The sequence below is a fragment of the Grampus griseus genome (genome assembly GCF_964374135.1).
Source record: "Grampus griseus genome assembly, chromosome: 10".
Lineage (NCBI taxonomy): Eukaryota > Metazoa > Chordata > Mammalia > Artiodactyla > Delphinidae > Grampus > Grampus griseus.
Genome location: NC_139004.1, coordinates 42,048,498 through 42,070,076, shown reverse-complemented (window position 1 = coordinate 42,070,076; position 21,579 = coordinate 42,048,498). Strand labels below are relative to the sequence as shown.

Here is a 21,579-nt window from a genome sequence, read left to right as displayed (position 1 = left end):
GAGGAGAATGAGGACAAGTAATTCAGTGATTTTCTCAGGTCTGAGCATCAGGACAAGGTGGAGCCAGGTGGTTTTTCTCCAGGATTTTTTCGCCACCACTCTGGCTGGCTTACTACACCTTCATTTTTAAGGGACTTCTGAGATTTGCTTCAGTAGTGGTGTTAGAAACAAAGCTACTAGAGTAAGTAAGGCTTTATTTTAGAAATGTCTTTACTAGAGTAACACTTTTTAAATTTGATCTCCATCCCAAAATGAACTTTCTTTTCTTTGACCAAGTTCTGGCATAGGATCTTGCATATGTTAAGTGTCCAATCAAAATTAAGTGAGTGAATCAATGAACAAAAAATGATTGCCTGTACCTCTGATGAGTCTAATGGCTATTACAGGTACAGCACTAAGCTTGGCTTTGCCACAACTCTTTATAGCTATTATGATCTCCATTTCATAGAGGAGTGAAGGAAGTACATAGTGGTGAGAAGAACATTTCCATCACACCAGGGATGGCAAATAGATTTTTGTCTTGGGTGCTGGGTTCAATCATTGATAATAGTGGATGTCTGGAGCTAGATAGTGGTCCCTACCTGGACAGTAGTATCTAACTGATGGTATGTACCTGGATCGGAGATACTGCGGGAGGTGGCTATACTGCAAAGCCAGGAGCCCGTACCAGGACCCATTGTGAGAAACTGCCATGTTTGATATACTCTTTTCCACTCTGAGTCTGAAATGGAGGAGTGGTCATATTCAGTCCTGACATTTTTGGCTAATACAATGTTCTATGGAGGTGGGTTTTCTATGGTATTCATCAGGCTGTTTGATGCTTTGAGTTCTGTATTGAGTATTGCAGTCATTTTTATTTTGTTTTGTTTGCTTTTGGATGCCTGCAGTAAAAAACAACCCCAAAGACCCCTGAATTACTTTTACAATTTCTTAATGCACACTGAGTAGCCTTTCATACTGTTAGAATTTTGATTAACTCTTCATTGATGTCGTGGAATGGTGTGATGTTCTGCAGAATGTCCAGATAGTTTAGACCCCTTGAAATATGCCAGATGGTAGGAGAGTTATTATAGCCCTGGGAAAATTATATAAACGTCTAATGTGGTTTGTCCCAAACAAATGGAAATTATTTATGGTCTCCTTTCCATCAGTTATAGAAAACAATGCACTATCCCGAACAGTGGCTACATACCTGTACCTGAGGCAGTGTTAATTTGTTTTTGCAAAGATAACACTACTGGCACAGAAGCTACAATTGGGGTTGAGTTTGGTAGTCCACTGTACTGGTGATTAAAGGGGGTTTATCAGAGAGCAGGAAAGTGGTTGCTAGGGGCTAGAGGGTGGGGGAAATAAGGAGAGGTTGGTAAAGCATAGAAATTTTCAGTTATAAGATGAATACTGTCTGAAAATCTAATGTGTAATGTATAACATGGTGACTGTAGTTGGTAACACTGTGTTATGTAATGGAAATTTTCTAAGAGGGTAGAACTTAAATATTCTTACCAAAAAAAGTGAGTAAATATGTGAGGTGATGGATGTTAACTTGATGGAGGAAATCCTTTCACAATGTGTAAGTATAGCAAATCATCACAATATGTACTTTAAGTGTCTTAAAATTTTGGCAATTAAACCTCAATAAAGCTGGAAAAATAAATGGACTTATGATGGGGTCATCACGTCTGCATCCTTTTCTTTAAATACTTGAGGATGGCAATAATCTCTGCCATTTCTCCAAGATCTCACAAAATGCTTTTTTTTTTCTTTTTTCCTTTTTCTCCTTTATTTTTCTTTTTTCTTTTCTTTTCTTTCCTTTCCTTTTTTCTTTCTCTTTTCTTCTCTTTTTTCCTCTCCCCCTCCCCCGCCCCCTTTTCCTTCCTCCCTTCCTCCCTCCCTTCCATCCTGTCTTGGCTGAATGGGAGGAATGAACATTTTCAGAGGCTTCCACTTACCCTTATGATAATGACAAAAACAACTCCCGTGATAGGTCTTATAAGGTCAAGGAATGAATGGTTCAGGATGTTCCAACTATCAAATACGTCTATTCCAACTATATATTCAGGGACTGGAAATGACCATGGGGACGTAGGGGACCAGGCCTCCATATATTATGTGGTCCTTCTACTCCCCATTCTAACAAGGGAGCATAATGACACTTTGGGTCCCGAGTATCAATGTCAACTTGGGCCCTGTGTGCAGGAGACTGTAATGTTTGGTATCCCCTTCACACAGTGTTCATTTACTCAAGTAAGTGGCTGTAGGTCCCTTTGGGAAACATTAGATGGATTACTGTAAATAGTTGCTGTAGCAGTACAGGAGCTGGGAATCTGGCTTTTTCTTCAGGCAGTTGGGTTTTGGTCTGAAAATTGGCTCAGATACGGAAACCAGGCAAGGGACTTTTTATGGAGGCAGCTAACCTCAGCTAACTGGTCAACTACATCCTTGGTGTATTTCAATTGTATAGATCAGCATGCCTGGATCTGAAGACATTTCAGGCAGGATACTTCTGTTCTGGAGGCCAGTCTTGTGCACTGTAACGGTTCTATCGGTATTCCCTGATCTCTACCCGCTAGTTGCCAGCAGTGCCCAGTGATTGTGACAATCAAACGTGTCTCCAGACATTGCCAGATGTCCTCTGTGGGGCAAAACTACCCCCAGCAGTGCGTCTTTTAATAATCTTTAAACATTGCCGCAGGTTTCCAGGGAGTGTTCATGTCAAAACTACTTCATGGATGAGAACCAACTGAAAATAACCAGCAAGGTAGCTCCCAAATCCCATTTTAGAGACTGCTTCCTCCGTTCACTTCTGGCACCAATTTCCTTAGGTCTAGTTCCCAGGAAACAGTCTCGGATAAAGATTTGCGTTCAGGAAGTTGTTGCCCTTGATTCGGTACCTGTGGGGAAGTAAGAGCTGTAGGACCAGCAGAGGGAGGCCTGAGTCCATCCCACAGGCCTCTCCTAAGGTGAGTTGTACTCCCTCAGGCAAAGGAGCTGGGCTATTATGTCCCTGCATCAACCACTCAGTGGATGATCATGGAGAGGGGACATGACTTGGGGTAAGGTGGATTTCTTTAGTTGAGGGCAATTCCTGACACAGGGCTCAGTGAAATGGCATCGGCTGCCAAACCTCTAGCTTCTGGGAATGTCTCAGTCCTGAAAGGGGTATCTGAGCAGAACGTCCATTAATAATAGAAATAAAAATTTCCAAAGATACAGACTTCACCTATCTTCACTAACATATGGTAGTATCTCATCCACCTCTTATTCTGCCACCTTTAGCACACAACAGTTCATCAAATATCAAAGACTGTTTACACATCATGAGGTGTAAGGCACCACACTTTATTATTTAGATCATCTGTTTTGGTGCTAGTGTATATAACCATGCAAATACTCATGCATTCCAATTGATTTTTGCCAATCAGAAAATACATATTATGTAAGGGAGTGTTTTGATGAAGGGGCTTCATTAAGATCTGAAAAATTTTATTCAGAGTCTGAATGGATTCTGTGGATGGCTGAATAGGGTTATTGAAATTAATGCAGAGCATTATAAAGCTGAAAACTCATGATATATCTATGACATGATTTCCCGTTTTGTTATTGTTATACAACCAACATGGCATAAATAAAAAAAGTCATGTAAAGCAATATAATGGCTTGTTGTTAATAATAACAACCCAAATTTAAATAACTATTTAGAACAATGAATGGTGTCTTCCTAACCAAATAATAAGCCAAGCTTCCCCAGCAGAAACATTGCTGTACCACTTGGGAGTATAAACTCTAAAACTCTGACAAAATTATATATCCCAGTAGTGTTTTTTTTACCTTTGTGGTTATAAGGTCATGCTGCTTGTATAACTAGCTTAATATAGTTAGTTGCATTTTTATTTTAAACCACTGTTTTCAGAAATTTATTCTAAAAATATTTCCATGATGAAACTTGGTATCTTATATGACATACTGCATTTTATCCTCGGAGATTCAGCCTTTCCAAAAATATCCATATATTTTCAATCAATTTTACTGCTTCTGTGTTTGCAAAAAGCAAAGTAACCTTAGTGGTTTCATAAAAATTTTATTAGTGAAGACCTTGAGGAAAAGGAAACTTCATACTTCAAGTATTTCAAGTCAAACATTTTCTTTTGATTTTCTAATTAACACTTTTATTACTATCCTAAACTTCAATTAAGTAATACTGATAATAGTCATGAAAAATCTATAGATTTTTCCATAGTTTATTTTTTTCAATTCTTAAGTTGCCTTGAATAAAGGAATAAATAATGGTATTTCTTGAAAGTAAATAATGTCAATAAAACTAGATATGCGGGGGTCTTGTGCTCTATCAATACATGGAAGTTTTTCTCTTTTGAACTTTCAAGTTTATGTTAATGCTTCTATAGGATGGTTTATTGAATTCTCTCATTAAAAATTGCTATTCTTGATTTCTTCAATTTGTTTCTTCTTACATGTGCTTCATCTTACTTTTGTTTCTCTTATTCTATTACTATCTACATTTCGTAAACTGTTTACAAAATCTATTTTAATATTCTCTATTTTCAGCTCTTATACACTATCTTATTTAAAATGCAGTTTTTTTGTATTAAAACAATAATTAATGGATGATTATTAAATACATATGTATACATTTATTTCTCGACACATTTAAAAATGGAATTTATTTAATTAGGAAGCGAATTATGTGGCACAGATGTTAACAGCCTTATTTTTTATTTTAATAAATAATTTTGGGTGATTTTATATTTATTTAAGTGTTCAAAAAATTTATATATTTCTAGAGGGAATTCATATTTAATCATGTTATATATCTACACTAACACTCAGTACTAATTTTCCATCTGGTGCCAAGAACAAATATTAGTACACATACATACAGAGGATTGTTCACATTTTAGAACTTGCTTTTAATCTCTGTTAAAACATTGACCAAATGCATTTAGGAATGAAGTAGTGCACATTTTCTTTCTGGCTGTCCAATAATTGCTAAAAGGTAAGTGGATACCTTCCTTTAACCTTTTGATTCAGGAAAATAAGATGTGTTGTTCATGGAGTTTGACTTAGTCGTCTATTATAAATTTATTTTCACTTGGCTACAAATAAATTCTTCTTAAACTGTCAGAGATTGCCTTTGAATTGACCTTGGGGCACAGCTATTCTGAAAGAAAGGTTTCAGATATCAGCTTTGTTGATTCAGCCCTTCATCCCAGAAAGGCACCCAGGGAGAGAACCATCTTTAGACTGCTCCAGAGAACCAAGGTTCCTGTGATAATGCTTTATGTGTTTCTGACTATGTTTCATTAAAAGATAAATTAATATCTAAGAAATAACAAATAGCACAATGTGGATGGTTTACCATTACTGCAAGATGCACTATGTGCATATGTCAGATGAGATGGCAAAATGAGATTCTTTTGGAAAAGTGGAAATCTAATGCCCCCTAAAAAGTCCAATTTAAATTCAAAAGAAAATCATGCAGTTTCCTGATTCAGACATTTCATCTGTGTAGTGGGAGCATTTCATTTGGTCATTGTAGCAGTTCTCCAGGGGAATACTGGCTATGAAACAGGGTATTTCAATATCCATAAAGACTTTTTTTACACATAGAATTACTCCTCAAGAAATGAATGAGTAGAACATATAAAATTCTGTTTAGAAATTTCTACTGTGGATGGTATCATTTTCCTAGGGAAAAAGAAGTTGTGCTTGTAGAGTGAATAATGAGGCATCATATCTGTCACCACCTGGAGGGTTGATTGTATATATAGAAGCCACCCATTATGGGAAACTATGCATATACACACATACATATGTGTATATGTATTATATAATACATAGAAAACATATATAATATAATAACATACACACACACCCCCTAAATATTTCAGAGAAATTCCCATCAAAATATGCCTTCCATTTAATTTTATGTAAGATTGAAAAATGTGTGTTAAAGCAGCCCATTTATGTTCTGCATGAAAGAATGGTTCATTATTACTTTTTCAACCAAAGCTTTTTCAATAGTTGGTGATGTATTTAACCTCATCCTAAAGAAAACTAGAATAGGAGCCAGGGACCATAGTTAGGTAACCTTAGAAAGTCATTTAATCTCTCTTTCAGTCTGCCTACCCCACAGAGTAGCTCCACAGATGAAATGTAGATAGAAAAGTGCTTTGGAATAATAAAGCAACATATAAATGCAAGATAGTATTGCTTTGGTTGTTACCCTGTGAAAGTGAACCATTAGAAATCTGATGCCAGATGTGGGCATACATTCAGCCATGTAACTTGGCTTTTTGAAACCCTCATTCTGGATAATACACCTTTTGTTGTTCACTAGTATCATACACTACTCCACATTAAACAGGATAAAGTGAACTCAGTAACAGGGATTTTATTGCCATAAAAATAAATTTAGACCAAAAACCTGTTTAAGGATGCTCACTTCTGCAAACTAGATTGCAATTCCTTGGAACTTATAAGTCATTCATCAACTCTTATATATGCAATGTATAAGAACAGTGCCACGTCCCCAGTGACCCCCTTCCCAGAAGGTAACACACACATCCCTGTGCCACTAAAACGTAATCTTGTTATGGACAGAGATTTTTTGTGTGGTTGGATCATTTCCATGTATCCAATAACTATAATAATGCTGGCTAATAAGTGTAGTATTCAATATAAATGAAAGGTAAACCTTGCTTTTCTAAATTTTAGATGTGAATTTGTTCATTCATTCAACAAACAGTGTTAATTAAGCGCTTAGTATATGTCCATCCTGAAAGTTTAAAATGAAAAATGGCAAACAGGCAGGCAAAGAAGTAATTACAGATTTATTTTAAAATAAGCCTCTACAAAGTGTTATTGGGTCATAGAAATGAAACTATGGTTGACTCTTGAACAACAGGGTCTGAACTGTGGGGTTCCACTTATATGTGGGCTTTTTTCAAAAGTAAATTCTGCAGTGCTACCTGATGGGACGTGCGGTTGGTTGAATCTGCAGGTGTGGAACAACAGGTAGGGAGGAACTGTGGAAGGGAGGGAGTTGGGTATACATGGAAGGCTGACTGTAAGTTACACACAGATTTTTGACTGCACAGAGGGCTGGCGCCCTTAACCCTTGTGTTGTTCAAGGGTCAACTGTACTTAATTCTATATTGGGAGGTCAGAAAAGTCTTGAGTAGATGACAGATTGAATCTTGGTTAGTGAGTAAGCATTTTGATTGAGGACAGTAATTAAGGTAATCATAGTGTTGAGAAATGATTCTTCATGGGTGTCTCACATTTCTGCATATTCTACTAGTTCCTTTGGAAATATCTTTTCAAGGTGTTTGTGTAGCAGATGGCCTTGGTTGATAGTAGGGTGTCCTTTTGAAGCAAAGGGCAGACGTGCTTGTTGCCCCTTATGAAATGGTCAGGTTCCCCAAGCACCGTCCCTGCAATGCTCAGGGAACTGGTACAAGAGCTATTGGTCCTCTGGCTACTGCTATTAAGGCGAGTAGTAAAGCCTCTTGTCTCTGATTCAAGAGTCGCATATCTTCTGCCAGCATCCAGAACACTGTGGCAGGGTTACTTATTACTTAGTATGTAGGATAAAATCTCAGCCCTTCACAGGTTTGACAGTTTTGTTGATGAAGATGGAATGTTGAGAGAGACACTTCCTGGAAAAGGAAGAATGAGGGCTTTTCAGATGGTTAAAGGGATGTGAGGGAAGTCCATGGGTATGGGTAACAAACATGCTGCCCAGATTTTAGTCAACTGAGCAATGAATGGTCCTCTGCTTTACTGTCTATTAAAGATGAGGAATTGGGAAAGATGGTTGCTGTCTGATTTCAGGGAAGTAGGTTCAAAGGCCGAGTGGTGCCCTGGTTGTCCTAACTCTTCTCAGAGATGGGAAACTTCCTTGGAGATCTACTGGTCAGCCTCAGGTCCATCCATTGTGAAAAGTAGCACTAAGATGAGTCCTGGGTGGGCTGAAGGTTCTTTTCTCTCTGTCCATCAATAATTACTGGGAGTTGGGCTTCCCTGGTAGTGCAGTGGTTGAGAGTCTGCCTGCCGATGCAGGGGACACGGGTTCGTGCCCCGGTCCGGGAAGATCCCACATGCAGCGGAGCGGCTGGGCCTGTGAGCCATGGCTGCTGAGTCTGCGCGTCCGGAGCCTGTGCTCCACAACGGGAGAGGCCACAACAGTGAGAGGCCCGTGTACCAAAAAAAAAAAAAAAAAAAAAATTACTGGGAGTGCAGAAGGAAGAAATTTGGCCAACATTATTGGAAGAAGCCAGGTGAATCATAAGAACTTTGATTGGTTGAGTTGGGAGGAGATAAGATGGGATAATTAATGCTTCTAATAAGGAATAACAGTAGCTGGACCTTCTTAGCCCATCCAGCAGTCTGTCCTCCGTAACTTAATACAGCTAGAGATGGCAGCAAAAGGTCTGCTGTGAGTCTTGGCTGCTATACAGAAACTTTGGGGAGATTTCACTGGGATGGACAAACTCCTATGTGAGGAGCCATAGATGAGTCATTGACTAGTTTGTGGGGTACTCCTGCCCCAGGTTATGTATAAGGTGCTGAAAAGCAACCCACTAGAGAATGAGAAAGGACCCAAAGAATTGTAGATGAATTTCAGAGTCACCCTTGCTACCTTGCAAGACTCCCTTAGTCCTTGTATTGTAACTGGATGAAGACTTAAGAGATGGTATCTTGACAATGGAGCATGTACAAGTTTAGCCCTTGACAGCCAGAGGGAAAAAAACCAGTGATCCTGCTGGAAACAAACACAGCTATGGAAGCTAAGGCCAGGGGTTCCCAAGGTTAAAATAGATGGCATCAGGAATGATGATTTTTGCTGCCTGATACAGGGCTTTGTGTGGACCAAAGACATTTCAAGTTCATTGGATTGAGGCAGTGGGCAGCTGTTGTGCTGATTGCTCCCTTCTGCATCCCCTCATCTTTCCCAACCTTCCTCCTTCAGCTATTTAAGGAAAAAAATGATTCCTGGTGCATGGAGATCATCCATCTGAGTGTGCTGGGGAATGGTGGGGAGAGCAAGGACTCTAACCTTCCTGGTTCTGTCTGATAAAGCCATCCAAGTCACCATCCTATCAGTCCCATGGGGGTGGGAGTCCTGATTCAATTGATGGGGTTGGGCAGTGTTCTCAGTGGGAAAGGGGACCTGACGCAGCCTTGTGGGTGAGGCCTTCATGGCCAGTACACTCGCCTGTTGTTGCTTGCGTGTCTGAATGTATATTAAAAACTGATGTGTGTTGTGATTGTAATTCTCTGTCCCATAAGTGCCAGAGGGTATCGTCTCAATGGGAAGAGCTGTATGTAGTGAAGTGAACATAACTTTGGGGGTCCCCAAATCCTTCTGACCTCTTTGATCTCTAAGTCTCTGTGACTGGTGATTTTGCAAATTTGAGCTTCTGTCAAAGTCAGGCAGCCTCTACCTGGTGGCACTTTGGGGTGCTGTGGATCCCTTACTGCCATGACACAGCCATCCAAGTCTCTTTTAAAAATCAGCTGTTGGCTTGCCTTGGAGCTCTTTTTGAAACTGGACACCTGAGTTAGGGAGGCCGTTGTGACTCTCTGGCCCCTATTTCCATTTTGGGGGGTCAACTTGGAGTCAATGACTAACGAGGTTGGACATTTTCAACAGGCCACACTAATCAAATGGAAATTGTATATTCGAGAAAGTGGTTGGCCTGTCCCCAGTGCAATCTCAGCTTTACCCACAAAAAGTAACCCTTGCCCTCTGTTGCCTGTTCCACTGCCTGGAACAAAGCTACCGGCTCAGTGGGGGCCCTTCTCTTCACGGTGCTTTTCTTAGCCTGGTTGGATGATGTTTTGGCCGAACTGAAATCTGATGATGACCACTGGGCTCCTGCAGTTGTAAAACCTCTCCAGCCGCCATGCAGAACTGAAAGGGGATGTGATTGCTCTACTTGCCCAACAGAACTTGAGGCCATTGCCATGTTTTTATTGACTCTTGGGTTGGGGTCATTGGCCTAGCTTATTTGTCTGCCATTTGGGAAACTGTAGACTAAGATGTTAAAGACACCTTTTGGGGGAGGCTATGAATTATGGCAATAAATTATGGCTGCTGGTGGATCATCTGAAGCCCATACTCTGATGAGGCACACTGGAATCACGCTGTGGATCAAGCCTCCATCACCTATATTGTCACTGTTGCTGCCTGGATAAATCATAGCATTGAACATGGTAACACATCCACCATCATAAAATAGGCACAAAGTAAACAACGCTGAGCTTCTGATGCAGAGGCCACTACAGTATAGGATTCGTTCCACTGGTTGGATCCAGGACCCTGGGGAGGAGTGGCATGGCAGAAGTCAATATTGCAGGTTGGCCTTCTCCTGCTCCTTGAAGGTCTGTTGAGAGTAGTCTTAATTAAATGTTTTCTGAGATAAAAATGAGTGGATTTGGTTCCAGCCTCTGTTAGTTAATCAGAGGGGCCAACAGAGTGGTTTACTAGCGGGAAAATTTGCCATAAACCAGGATGGTGTAAAAATGAAGAGTGGATATTACTGGGAAATAATTCTGCATAAGTTTATTGTATTTCTTGCAAGCAGAGGCATAATTACCTTTGTTCCAGACTCTCTTTTCAAGGATTTTTTAAATGCAAAATAGTTTTGAATGATAGAACTAGTGTCTCCTTCTGGAGCCAAGGGGAAGTGTCTTTCTCTCAGATCAAAGGCAGGCATACTCATGGTCAAGCATGATAAACACAGTGTATATGTCACCAAGGAACGATATGCGTACTGCCCATTAGCAAAGATTCAAGGTTCCTGTGCTTGGGGTTCCTTTCCTGTAATGTAACCCATTGTCTGGGCAAGCATTGTATGGTCCTCTTTTTTTCCTGGGAATTGGGGCTTGGGGAACCAGCACAAATCCTGATTTTCTAGCTACTGCTGTTGCTGTAAGTGATAAGCCTTTTTTTCCTTCTCTGACCAATGAGTCTTGTGCCTTCCACCAGCATCCATGGCAGGCTCACTTGTTAGCTTGGAAGTAGGGTAAAATTTCAGACCCTTCATAACATTTCACAATTAGGAGCTATAAAAGATATACCTATACCCTCAATGGTGTAAGAGAGTTGACATCTATTTTCATCTCTATGAGGGACAAAATAATTGTTTCTTATAGGCATGGAATTCTTATTAAAGCAGTGATTCTGGTGTAGATTCCTTCAATTTTTTTTTTTATCTTTATCAGCTTCCAAGTCTGCCATACTCATCTGCATCAAGCTGGCTAGAGGGGAAAGAGCATTGAGGCATGTGCATGGGATATTTTCATGGGCCAAGCCTAAAAGCGGTACATAGCATTCACGTTGGGAACTTGTTCAAACGTAACTCTTAGGGGAGAAATGAGGTCCAGTCCTGTGTCTGTGAAGAAGAGAAATGGTTTTGGTGGAAAATTTTCCCCACAGATAGAAGCTATTTCCAACCAATAGCAACTTCATGTCTACAGTCGTGAAAGTGAGCAGGACATGACTTTAATATGACTAAAATCACAGGATGCATGAAGTAGAGTGTGGTAGAAGGTGAGAGGCTAGTCAGGAATCATCTTTTACCTTAGGTTGATAGATCTCTCCAAAGGTGACTTGTACATTCTGAAGCATTTTAATCATGGAAAAACAAAATTAGGGAGAATACTTAGGAAGCTACAGCAATAGACTAAGTAGAAAAGGAAGACAATTTAAATACAGCCAGTGACAAAAGAGATTCACTAATACAATCAACAAACAATTATTAAGTACAAGCTAAGTGTTGGGTGTTGGGTATATGCCAAAATAGAACCAGTAATAAAAATACCAATTAGGTACCAATTAGATGTAAGTGGTAAGAGAGATGGAATCGGATAGTAGGTGGTGGGAGAATATCTGAGGAGAGGAATGAGGCAGAGAAATCATGAGATCAGTTTTGCATCATTGAAAATTATGTGCTTCTACAACATTTAGGTGGATTTGCTCAGTAGGCATTGCATTATTTATGTAAAACTGAAGTTGCTTAGAAACGTCATTACAGAGATAGCAATGCCCAGAATGACACTGAAAATACCAAGATAGGGCTCTCACATCACACATACTCAACAATTACGTATTGACTTTATTTATATATTTATTTATATGCTGTTTAAAGGGAAACTTGTTACTCTTTGAACTTACTGAACACATTATAACTTTTTTCTGATTTCTTGGGTATTCAGATAGAGGGAATACAGATCCATGACTAGAAGACAAAATGGGAGTGTTAGATTCAAGAAGAAATGTAAAATAATATCAAGTATGCACATATTCTGCTTTGACTTAAATGGCTATAATTAGTGGGAGATTACACTTTAATTTCTTCAGATTGTTACTTCTGCCAGCTATACCAGTGATGCGAAGGAAGGTCCCAAGCTCTTTAATTGTACTCAGCATATTCTTATTACCTTAAAAAACACTATGTTCCCTTTTTGGGGTTAAACACTGCTGTTTAATAAAGTAGTATTCTTCATCCATGTATCCTCCAAGCTAATTGCTCCAAGCTAATTAGCTAATTGCTAATTGAAAATGAGTTTCAGGAAACAATCAGCGATAATGAGACCACATGGCTTAAGATTGCCTAGTTTTGTTTTTGTTTTTTCATCCCTGCAATTTTAGGACTGGAGGTAATAAGAAAGAGGAGTGAGCTTCTCTTTTTTACTCTGCCTTCCCATGCCATCCCTCTATCTTATTGCCTGGTTGAAATGATGGCCACCCTGTAAATAATGCATGATTTCATGATTGTCATCCAAAACTGAGCCTAAAGCTGGGGGACCCCATGTGTCCTCGCTCAAACCTCCACCCTCCCAACTGCATGCCTCACAGCCTGCTCAGGAGATGCAGAGATGAGAATTCTTTTCCTTCTCAGTTAATTTTTGCTTATTGAATTGCCTGATTTCATGGAAATTGTGGAGGGTGGTATGTAAACATTGTAACAGAGATCATCTGGGTTCCTTTGCTGAGTTAATTAACACAGAATGCTAATAAAACCAGGTAACAGCTATGGACCCTAGAAAGGGCAGGGAGCATTGTGCTGTGTGATGGAAACGAACTGGGTTGTGCATCCAAAATAGCCACTTTATCGGTGTATGCCTGTGGTTATTACAAGGACAGAGTGAGACAATGCAAACTGGTCAGCCCAGAGTCATCATCCTTTATGAAAGGCAAGACAAAAAAATAACTTTGAAGTACAGGTCATGCTGATCTGGGTCAGTTCCATCAGCTATCCATTAGAAGACCTTGATGATTGGTTACCCACACTTAACTGGGCTCAGAGATACCAGGAGGTTATGTTTGTCCAGTCTGGAAAGATGTAGCCTACTGCCGATTTTAACTGCAATATGAAGTTGAGAAAGTCAGTTTCCATTTTCCCTGTTTCAAACTAGTGTCCTTCTAAACATGATGTGACCATAATACTTAGTTTAGGAACAGAGGGGAATATCAAGGATTAGGTCCTCCTGGGGGGAGTTTGTCCTTTAGGAAGCTGCGTTTAGGTGCGGGTTGTGCTGTGTGACACAGACAAGAAATAAACAACACATTTTATTCTCTGACACAGGCCAGAAAACTGAATTCACACTTGGCAAGTTCAGGGTATGGCAGCTGGATGATTGTGGCTGGTAGAAGTCTGTTAATACAAAGATCTAATTTCTTAATGAACTCTAACAATGGTACGTTTATCATCACGCATAGAATTACTCAGCAGATTGTCTCTTTAGATCCTGAGTAAGTCACCTTCTCCGCAGTTTTATCTTTGAAATTCATCTTTTGGATTTTAATCATAATTAGACTGAATATCACTGGGTTGTAAAAAAAAAAAATGACCTCATGTTGCTAATAACATAAACTTGGTATTTGGATTATATCATTATATCAATTTCTTACCTTTCTTAACTTTCCAGGCTGAGAACTTAATCCAACAAAGTGAAATTGTTTGACTTTTCAAGTAAACAAGTTTGATGATCTGTTATCTCTTTTTCTTGTCTTGTATTTTTAATTTTAGGAATCATCCCAGCCATCTGGACTCCCTGAATATGTGAAAATAGTAGAAGTTGGACCTAGAGATGGATTGCAGAATGAAAAGGTAACTTGACATTAATTTTACACAGTTTTTAAAAAATGCTAAATCTAAATATTTATTGAGTCTAAAGACATATGGATTTCATATGTTAGATGATTACATTTGTTCTTAGTTGCTACTTGAATTTATAAATCTTAAATAGTATTTGCTTTCAGTTAGGAATTAATTTTCTGTTTATGCTTCAATAAATAACTTATGCAAATTACTTATAATTCTTAATGTTTTCTTAGATTATAGTTCCTACAGATATAAAAATTGAATTTATCAATCAACTTTCCCAAACTGGCTTGCCTGTAATAGAAGTGACAAGCTTTGTGTCTTCCCGATGGATACCACAGGTATGCAAATCCATAATTCCTTAACTAGATTCTTAATTCAACATTGACAAGATTTAGTGAACAGTGTGATATACATTGTGATATTAGCCTGATATATTTTGTAAGAGCATAGCAAATTAGTAATTATTAGCCCATGCATTAAGATACAATTAAAGAAAAACCTCTTTAATGAAATATATAAATTAAGTCCTAAAAAGTTATTTGGACTTAGTTGTTAAAAAGTTATTTTGGGGCTTCCCTGGTGGCTCAGTGGTTGAGAGTCCGCCTGCCGATGCAGGGGACACGGGTTCGTGCCCCGGTCCGGGAAGATCCCACATGCAGCGGAGCGGCTGGGCCCGTGAGCCATGGCCGCTGAGCCTGCGCGTCTGGAGCCTGTGCTCCACAATGGGAGAGGCCACAACAGTGAGAGGCCCGCGTACCGCAAAAACAAAAAACAAAAAACAAACAAAAAAGTTATTTGGAACTCCATCCTAAACCTGCAAGAGTGTATGGTCTGATATAATGAGTAGAGGCTAAGACTCTTAATAGCAGTTTAGGGTCCTGTCCTCCATTTAACATTTTACTGACTTTATGAGTGATCTGAGTATCTCCAGGTGATTTATCTTTTTTGTCTGTTACAAGGAAGTAATGCTGAGTGTTGACTGATACCTTCCCCATTATAATCCTATTTTAAGCAGTGAGAAATGTAGACATGCTCTCTTTTTTTTAATGCTTATATTTGCTAGAGGGTTTTATATATTCATATATATTGATGAAAATATATGTATTCATCAAAGACAAGGCAAAGGTAGTCATCCAGAATCTTCTCTTGAAGAGGATAGAGCCTTATCCAGAGTTGTCTGGCATATGGCAGCAATCAGTACTTCTGAGACTTGGCCCTGATCTTTGAAACGTGATTAATAATTAGCAAACAGTGACACCCCCCCACTCCTTTCCCAATCCAATTCTCATTCCCTGGATCCCTGGATTCCTTGGACCCTGTTCTCATTCCTTGGATCTTTCAGTCTCTGCCCAGCACTTAACTTCACTGATTACTTCTTCATCTGATTCCCTTGGTTTCCTCTATAATCCTCCTTCACTTATCCCCCTCCATTGCTCTTTTTGTCACCTCTGACAATCATTTCCCCACCACCAAGTTTAAGGTTCCCTTGAGATTCTTTAGTAATTTTCTCTGCCTGTGCTTTCCTCTTTGCCAACCCTTCCAAAATCAAAAGTTGCTTCTGAGCGGATGACAATTCTATATTTCCAGTCCTGTCCTCTCTGATAAGTTTCAGCCAGACATGCCATTAGCACCTGAAACTCAGCAGGTTCAAAGTCAGACTCATCATTGTTGATCCTACTTTTTGCTCATAGCCTAACTGTTCCTTAGGGAATCTTGAATTTGAATTCTCAAAAGTCTTTTATATCTGGTCAGTTACTGACCAGTTACTGGTCAGTTACAAAAATTCTTCCTCCTCAGGAGAACCTATTCCTGAGTCTCTTCTCTTCAATCCCATGGATGTATTAGTAATCCATACACTTATGGAATAATTTTTGAGATAGTCCCTTCAATGAGATTCCTAAGCACTGTTTCTCCCTTCCTTATGTATTTTGCCTATTGCTTCTAAGATAATCTCCCAGAAATACTAGCCTCCCCAAACTCACAACCTCAGTTCTTTAGAACCTTCCTTCTCCCTGTTAAAAAAGTCTGGAAACCTGGCCTGGGGTTCAAGGTCTCTTTACCTGGCCCTACATCCTTTTGCAGAAGCTCCTGGCAAGCCAAACTGCCTCTTGTTCCTCCTTACATCCTGACTCTGTAGCTATACAGCACTTTTTCTATATTCATTTATGTACATCTCAGTTTCTACACTGCCCTGCAGTTATAGCAAGATGGTGTAAGAAGGCTTAAAACATTAAAGCCCTTTTAATTACAAGGTGTTGGAAACAACAGAAACCACAAAAGGATTAATAGTATTAGTAATACATCACTTTTCACAGAGTCAGTATTCAAATATCAGGGCTACTTTGATTCCTCCGCAAAACAAACTATCACTTTTCTTCATCCCAGTTGCCACTGTATATAATCCTATATATTTTTTATAAATATTGTCTGATGATCTGCTTCCCAGACTCTGAGAGTTATGGAGGTAGTGACCGTGTCTCTCTTGTTCATCACTTGTATCCCCAGTGCTTGGTGCAGTAAGTAGGTGCTCAATAAATATCGTGACATGAATAATGAATCCATCAGCCTGAAACCATAATAACATGGCTCAATTTTCTGGCATGGACAAGTGACTCTTACTTTTTGATCATGTATTTGGTCTTGTGTTATGAAGGCCACAAATATTTTCCTTAGGAAGACACAAACAGCTTGATGAGACTAGACGTATTTCTTTGACTTGTCATTTTGTAAAATGTGAGCTACTATTATTTTACTAGCTGTCATGTGAGACCCTTTATCATCTTTAAGTCTTCATGACATTGCCTCTTTATTTGATTTAGTTAATGCTCTTTTCACATATTTGATTATTGTTGGAGAGAAACTGGATATGCTGGTGTAATTTCAGAGTAAAGTTTAGGAAGGAGGACAGGTAACATTAATGATGACCAGCCAAAGTTATATTTCACATTTTATATTTTCCTAGTCCTTTTCAAGATACTTTTATTTCCCAATGGTTTTGTGAAGCTGCCTACAAAATACGCCTCTTTACCACAATGATGCTCAGGAAATTCTCTTATTCCACAGTACTGGAATTGTTTGATGGATTCAGTCTGATCTAGGACACACCCCGGGACATTTCAAAGGACGAGACTAGAGCCCCTTGCAGAGAGCCACTCTTCTCCTTGAACAGCTACTTAAAAGAAAAAAGGGACAAAACAAAGGGAAGGCCGTCCCTCTGTGAGCAGTAATAGGAAAATGCCTTCTGGCCTCACAGGAAGTAGATACATTTGATGGGACTATAAAATAACATGATTCATTGACTTAATCTATTGAGATGTAATGAACTCGGCCTAGGCTCAAAGTATTATTGAATAACTGACGGAATTCCCCACAAGCTCGTGAGGACAGCTGTGGCAGGGCAGAGGTACCTCTGTTCTGTGTTCTGTCTACACTCTGTCTGGAGCTGGAGTAAGTGACTTAACCTCCTTGAACCTTGGGAATCCCAGCAATGAAGCCTGCAGCCTGGGAGGGTTTAGGGCAATAAAGCCCATGAATGGGTCCCTGTCTGTGGATGCCCAGAGTCCAGAGCACCTGGCCCCAACCAGGCTCATCAGTGTTATCTGAGCGTATGCCTGACCGACAGACAACTGACTGACTTATTCCGGGTTCCATGCAGGTTAGTTACCTTCTCTGGGATAAACAGCCTTTTTCTTAAAGATTGAAGTATGTGTTTAGTTTAAATATTGGCTCGGAAAAAAAAAGAAAATAAAGGTACTCATCCTTCAAATACTAAGGAATATGTTATATATTTCACTTTTAATACTCATCTGGTTACATGCATTCCAAGTCAAAAAAAAAAAAAAAAAAGAAAAAGGAGTGTTTTAAATAAATCACATATCTGTAAAAGAGCAGTGTGCCTGGATCAAAGATAATATCAAATTGAACTTCCAAAGTTATACTGGTCACATATTACATAGCACATCAAGGGTTTTTCAAAGAACAGTCTTGAGAGCATCCCATGTTTTACAATTTGTTTTTCTATAGTGGTGTTTGGATTCTAGATTTCACTGAGCTTGCCTGAGTGAGCCTTTTCTATTGTTGTGGTTGGAGGTTATCTCATTATGTAACTACCAATTTCATTGTTCTGTTGCTAATGAAAAAGGCCTTAAATCAACAGAACTAACTCATAATGGTAATTTGAACTTTTATATTATAACCTTTCATTTTTTAAAAAAAAATAATTGATTTTTTATTGAAGTATTGTTGATTTACAACGTTGTATTATTTTCAGGTGGACAGCAAAGTGATTCAGTTATACATAAACGTATTCTTTTCCAGGTTCTATGACCTCTCATTTTTGGAGAAAATGTCATGACACCAGGCTCATCTAGCTCAGAATAATGTCTGAGATTTGTGACAGAACGATTTTAGTGCACCAGCTTACATGTAATTTTCTGAATAATTTCTAATCCTTCTAAAGATCCTGAATGTGGCTCGAAATTGGTATTCTGTTAATTCTCTGCATCTTCTTCTGTTTCTTTCCCTTAAACGCGGGTCATGGGAAGAGTCCTCCGGTTTATGTTTAGATTGCTGCTTGCTCACTTATTTCTTTTTTTAGCATTTCAAAACGTTTTTACAGCTTCCCTCCTACTGTTTTGTTTGGCAACAGCTTTTCTAACTAAAGCAGCTGAAAGAAAAGTTCCACAGTAGCAGGGTGCCATATAAAACAGGATCCCACACCTATAATCTAAATGGCCAGAAATGATAAAATACTTGCCATTAAAAAATACATGTTCTTTACAACTTATCTGGAAAAAGGGTTTCCTTAGAGTGACATATAATCTAAGGACATTTGAAATGAGTCCACATAGCCCCTCACTTCAGTGGAGCGAACAGCAGTAAGAGTAGAAAGAAAATGTGTTTATAAAAACTCGATGGGTTTACTGCAACTTTGGAATGTGGCTCTCAGTAATGAGCCTTTTAAATCATTATAAATACAATAATTTTTGAAGGTGAGCTAGAGTTTTCCATTATCTTTAATGTAGCCATTTGGTTTTAAACACGTTCATTCACACGAGTGATTAAAGTGAATACCATTTATTTAAAAATAAGAATACATGAAAAGTACAAGACACTGTATGTTTATGTCTGTCGTATACAAAGTCTCAGTTATAAATATTTGCTCTCTGTCTCATTAACTTTTAACTTTTGGAATGGGTGGTTCCCAAGTCTGGCCACATCAGCAAGGGGCAGAAATAGATTTTCTCTGTAAAGTAGAAAGAAATATACATAAAAGGCTGTAAAAATTATTTACCAATCAGTCTAACACTTAAAAATATGGCCCAAGCACAGTGTAAGCAGGAAGGAATGTGTAAACTTTTCCTTGCCCTCCTTTTAGTGGTGATGCAATTAATGCTTTATCGGTAATGAAAACACATTTACTGGATTGAAGTTTAAGACTTAGATTTACATGGATGAGGTGCAGGAGACAGTAGCTTCTGCCCCTGAGCGCCCCCTGGCTTCTTTTTCTTGTTCTGCTCTTTTTGAGGGGGATGGGTGTGTGAAGAGGCAAGGAAGGGGATAATTTGGCAGAGATGTTGAGTGTGTGTGTGTGTGTGTGTGTGTGTGTGTGTGAGTGTGACTGAAGGAGAGAGAAAGTGGAAGAACTGGTGTGGAGAGCTTTTGGGGAGAGCCCCGGAATTCTTTTGCTTATAAGGCACAGTGTCCTTGGCAAGGTAATTTCATCTTCTGCGAGTCTCATCCCCTATATCCTAGAGGAGTTGCCCTCTGCCATCGGCCAGAGAGGAGCCTGGTGAAATTTACAAGACCGCAGTTCCCATTTCGTGGGGTTACAGGAGTCCTTTCACCCAGATAGGCTAGTTAGGATATCACATGGTGATTTAGAGTTGCAAACGTGAGTGTTGCAAGAGACAAGCAAACATGGTATGCCTTTCATAGCCAAGCCTTATAAATTTTCTAGCATCACTTTTCCATACCATATTAGTTGATGTAGTTACAAAGCCATCCAGTTTCAAAGGGAGGGGATCCATGCCACCTCTTGACTGGGGAGGGGCGTTGTAGAGGAGCACATGGGTGGGGAGATATCATTGGAGCCATTTTTCTAATCTGTGACACTTATGTTTTTTAAAATGATCTAGTAATTAATCTAGTTCTGCATGTGTTTTTTCTTACTGATAATTAAAGAATAAATACAGCTGATAGAAAAGCGGGTTCTGCATTGTGAAACCCCCAAATTCCAAAAAATATATATATATTTTAGTACTCTCAGGGCTGCTAATGTTTACCTGACTCCTATCCACTCCCTATATACAATTGTGTTGCCTCACATGGGAGTCAGGTTGGTATTTGAGTGATTAACATGAAGTGCAATATTTTAAAGTGGCTCCATCCTTCAATTACGTCATTGCTACTGTTGTCACAGAGAGCATGCAGATTGCCTAAAGCATAGTCACAGATTTTTAAAACACCTTTGTCTCTCTCAGAAAAGAACATGGAAATATGAAAATGTTTTCTTCTTTTTATTAGGATGGTGAGCACTACATGTTTTTTCTTTTTGAACTTGTTTAAGGTTATACTTTGGAACAAAATTGGAAAAAAAATGAGTTGCTAGCACTGTACATATTACTTGGCATTCAACAGTAACTCATTCTCGACCTAAGATGTAATTTCACTTCTGTGTGCAAAGAGAAAAGCAAAGCTTATAATGAAAAGCAATAATGTCACAATTCTACTGGTTAGATTTTCTTATTTTTTTCACATCGTAGGGTATAATTCAATACTTTTTTAGACTTTTTTCCCCATGAGGCCAAAAACTATGATTCTACTCAAAGATTTACTATGCTCAACATGCACTGCTTTTCTAATTGCTTAATCTGATCAATTACATTTTGACTAAAAATTTGTTTTTTTGGTTCTTAGATTTATGAAATGTACCAAAAATGTTCAAATAAAATACTTTATCTCACTTTTTATATATTTTATAAATATATTTTTATATATTTTACTTTTTATATATATCTCACAATTATATTGTGTTTATCAAATTTTCTCTAAGTTTACCCATGAAAGAAAAAAACTTTCAAAGGCATTTTGATCATATGAAAATTCCATTTTTGTATATGATTAAAATTATATTAAAATTGGACCATGAATTATCAGTATGCAGCGACAGTTTGAAAGGTCTTGCATATAATACAATTGCATAAAAGCTGAATAGAGTACAGTTTGGCACAGAAAGACTTGATTCTAACTTTTTAATGGCATTTTCTGCATTATGCTGATTAGTTTGTCAATCTTATTTTACTATAAACTAATTCCATTGATATAACTCCTGACTAAGCCACTTAACATGCAATCCACTTTAAGAGAAGCAGAGTTTGTCCTGTGGACCAGACTCCAAGGAACTAAAGTATTTCCTGGGTGCCACGGTTATGACTCTCATGGG

General features: G+C 38.7%; 1 protein-coding gene across 6 annotated transcripts in view; it reads left to right on the top strand.

Annotated features, from left to right (window-relative positions):
* Window positions 1–21,579, top strand: part of HMGCLL1 (3-hydroxy-3-methylglutaryl-CoA lyase like 1) — a gene marked incomplete at its 5' end in the record, with an annotated part of 136,552 nt that overhangs the window by 36,377 nt on the left and 78,596 nt on the right. For 4 of the 6 annotated variants that reach the window (XM_082663980.1, XM_082663977.1, XM_082663978.1 and 1 more), the window contains 2 exons: window positions 14,058–14,138; window positions 14,366–14,473. The exons of the other annotated variants lie outside the window; for them this stretch is intronic. In XM_082663980.1, the coding sequence (XP_082520106.1) occupies window positions 14,058–14,138; window positions 14,366–14,473 (189 nt within the window). The remainder of the gene's footprint in view (window positions 1–14,057; window positions 14,139–14,365; window positions 14,474–21,579) is intronic. 6 annotated transcript variants of the gene reach the window in all.